General features: G+C 55.9%; 1 protein-coding gene across 1 annotated transcript in view; it reads left to right on the forward strand.

The window, feature by feature from the left end:
* HNF1B (HNF1 homeobox B) overlaps positions 1-3,025 on the forward strand; it is a 17,767-nt gene that overhangs the window by 7,266 nt on the left and 7,476 nt on the right. Inside the window, exon 4 of the mRNA XM_009329124.1 lies at positions 2,959-3,021. Within this exon, the coding sequence (XP_009327399.1) occupies positions 2,959-3,021 (63 nt within the window). The remainder of the gene's footprint in view (positions 1-2,958; positions 3,022-3,025) is intronic.

Here is a 3,025-nt window from a genome sequence, read left to right on the forward strand (position 1 = left end):
AGCTTGGCACCCCCTGCGATGGCAGGGCGGGCCAAGGAGGGTTTGCTGGGGAGCCGGCGGCCGGGGAAGCAGAGGCACGGGTTACCTGCCCTGCGGCAGCGTGCTGCATCCCAGCGCCATGCAAAATGGGGTCCTGCTGCTGTAACAGATAGAGCCCAAAAGCAAGAAAACGGGGGCTGGCAAGGTGGCTGGGGAGGAGTAGTGTGCACTTGGGGGCAGCCCGGGAAAAACCCTGAAGGTGGCTATTGCCCAGGCAGATGCTTTAGGCTGGGCTGGAGCTCACCGTGTTTGCTGGGAACGGGGAGCTTGGAGGAAAGGTACTCGCCATCATCGGGGAGCTCTGTTTATTATAGCAGTGACAATAGCAACAGCAATAATGCCTTGTGCTAGTTTCCAATATTTATTATCTAATCTGCCCAAATCCAACCCAACTCTGAGGGCATATAAATAACAATAATACCTGCCCCATTCTAGGATGGGAAAAACCCAAGCCAGGATAATTGATGGCTTCCTATAAGGCTGCAAGGTAGCTGTAGCTGAAGAGCTTTTACCCTGCCCAGCGAGCGGTTTCTGGGCAGACCCAGGTGCCCACGGGCTTTGGGGACGCAGGAGCCCGCCGCCAGCACGGCCCCTGCCTGCGCAGGAGCGGACGCAGGAGCCCCCCGCCAGCACGGCCCCTGCCTGCGCAGGAGCGGGGTCCTCGGTGGGGCTGGACAGTGGCACCGCTGCTGCCGTCCCCGGAGCCCGGCCTCGCGCTCCTCGGGAGAGTTAATCTTCATCAAGAGTCGGAGTTTTCAGCAGTTTTATCTAGAGAGACCAGTCACCAGACTATCTGGAAATCTCAGCATTGGTTATTGTTTTCTCAAACAATAAAAGTCTTGTCCTTGGGATTGCAGAGAAAAGCTTGAAAATCAGCTTTTAACATTTCATAGGTTTTTAAAGACAACTTCATAACTCTGGGTGTCTTGGCTCATGAGTTATAAGCATCCTCAGTCAGGTATAACATGATTTTGGGGATTAAAATGTGGGTTTTTTTTTTCTTACTGAAAGCTTCACCGAACCCAAAAGAGATTGAAGATTGAGCAGAAACTCTGATTTTCTTTCCAATAGGAGCTGCCTGTGCTCCTTGTCTATCTTTAAGATCGAGCTCAGAAGAAAGGGCTTTATTTTATCTCCCCTCCCATTGTTTAACCAGCGCTGCAGGATCTCAGACCAGCAGCGGCTGAAGCACACTCTGCACGAGGCCGGGACCGCGGGGAAGAATGTGTGTGACAGTGCCCTGGTTGAGTAATGTTTACCCTGTTCACGGCAGGGACGTCCACTTGGACCGGCAAATATCCACCTGCCAGAGGACATTCTTTTATTATCAGGGATAAAAGGGGTTTGCTGGGAAATGATCAGGAACCAGACATCGTGGGGAGATTCCTATCTGTGGGACGTGTTTAACCAGCTGATGGGGAAAATTTGGAGGCGATTAAAGAGTGACTTTGTCGTAGTTTTGGTGAAGGGCGCGGTTCTGTGCTTTTGGAGCTCGTGGAAAGCTCCCGGGCTCCAGTTATCACTTCTTTCCTTTTCCTTGATTCAGAGATTTTTTTTTAGAGTAGCCCTTAGAGCATCCTTCGCCGAGCCAGCCTGCATCAGCTCTTCCCCTCAGGCACCTGGGAGAAGGAGATCCCGAAATCCCAGGAGGAAGTTCCTTTACCTGGGCGGGTTTTGTAGCTGGGGGTGTCCGTGCTGTGCCAGCACGGCTGAGAAGCTGCCGGCATCCTCCGCAGGCTGAACCTCTCCGGCTGGCGGTCATTTTGGGGAGCTGTCCCCAGTGCCCCCGGGCAGTGGCCGAGGGTCACGGGCAGACGATGCTCTCGGTGGCCTCAGTTGCGAGGGTGGGCTTCGCCGCCGTGGTTTTCTTTCCCAGGAGAGCTGTGGGCTGACCGTCCGTCCACCACTTCGATCCCAGGGCAGTTCAGTGAACCCGGCTGCGAGCACGGTGCCGGACTCCTCGTAATAAATGGCTTTTCGCCGTAGTTGTCAAGGCAGCTTTGTAAAAGACGCTTTTGTTTCCCGTGGGTTTTCCTCAGTTAATTATTTGTGATCTGTAGATGCCTTTCCATGACACATGGCTGATCATATGGTTATCAGCACAGGGCATTTTAGCCAAATTAAATATATTTATATAGAAGACCTGTGCTTGAGCCAGATTTCCCTCCTCGGCAGTGGTGGGCTGCGGTCCGATTTGGAAGTTTGCGTGTGTCTGGTCCCTCTGTCTTCCTGCAGTAATCTGTTAATCATACACTTGTCGAGAGGGAGTCGAGAGGGAAATCGGATGCAGAAGGGCCTGAGAAAAAAGTGAGAGCCGTCGCTGTTTAGAGCTGGGCAGCACTGGGCTGGCCGGCGGCTGCCAGGAGCCGGGCGAGCCTGGCAGAGGGAAGGGCTGGAGGATGCAGAGTCGCTCCCCACGGCTCAGGGCCCTCAGGCCGGTGTCCGAGAGCCGCGGGGACATCGCAGGAATTTGCACGACGGGTGCAAACCGCGCAAATTAAATCACAAGGGGTGCAGGTGGGTGTGCAGGCTCTTGGCCCGGGCTGGGCTCCCACGGGAGCAGCTCTTTCTGCCCCACAGCATTGGGGCCCACAGGCAGTGTGGGGGCTGCGGCCCCAGTGGGCGCTCAGCATCCCTCACCGTCAACTTCTTGCTATTATTTCAGAAGATGGGATTGGGGAGAAGCTGGGAAGTGGCACTGCAGGGAGGGGCACGTTGTCCGGTGCTGTCCCTCCCGTTTATCGTTCAAGGGTGTCATTTAGGAGCTCGCACATCTGTTTGCATCCTCCTGCCAAGGGAGCCAGGGAGGGGTGGGGGGGTTTCCCCTTTGCAGGGCCACTTTCAGGGAGGGTTGGCACGGCCAGGGCACCCTCTCCGGGCTGCCCGTGGGTGACGCCAACGCTTGGCGGTGTTTTGCAGGGGTCCGGTACAGCCAGGCGGCGAGCGGCGAGGCGGCATCCTCCGGGGCCATCAGCCACCACGGCGG

The sequence above is a fragment of the Pygoscelis adeliae genome, unplaced genomic scaffold (genome assembly GCF_000699105.1).
Source record: "Pygoscelis adeliae isolate BGI_AS28 unplaced genomic scaffold, ASM69910v1 Scaffold427, whole genome shotgun sequence".
NCBI classification, from domain to species: domain Eukaryota; kingdom Metazoa; phylum Chordata; class Aves; order Sphenisciformes; family Spheniscidae; genus Pygoscelis; species Pygoscelis adeliae.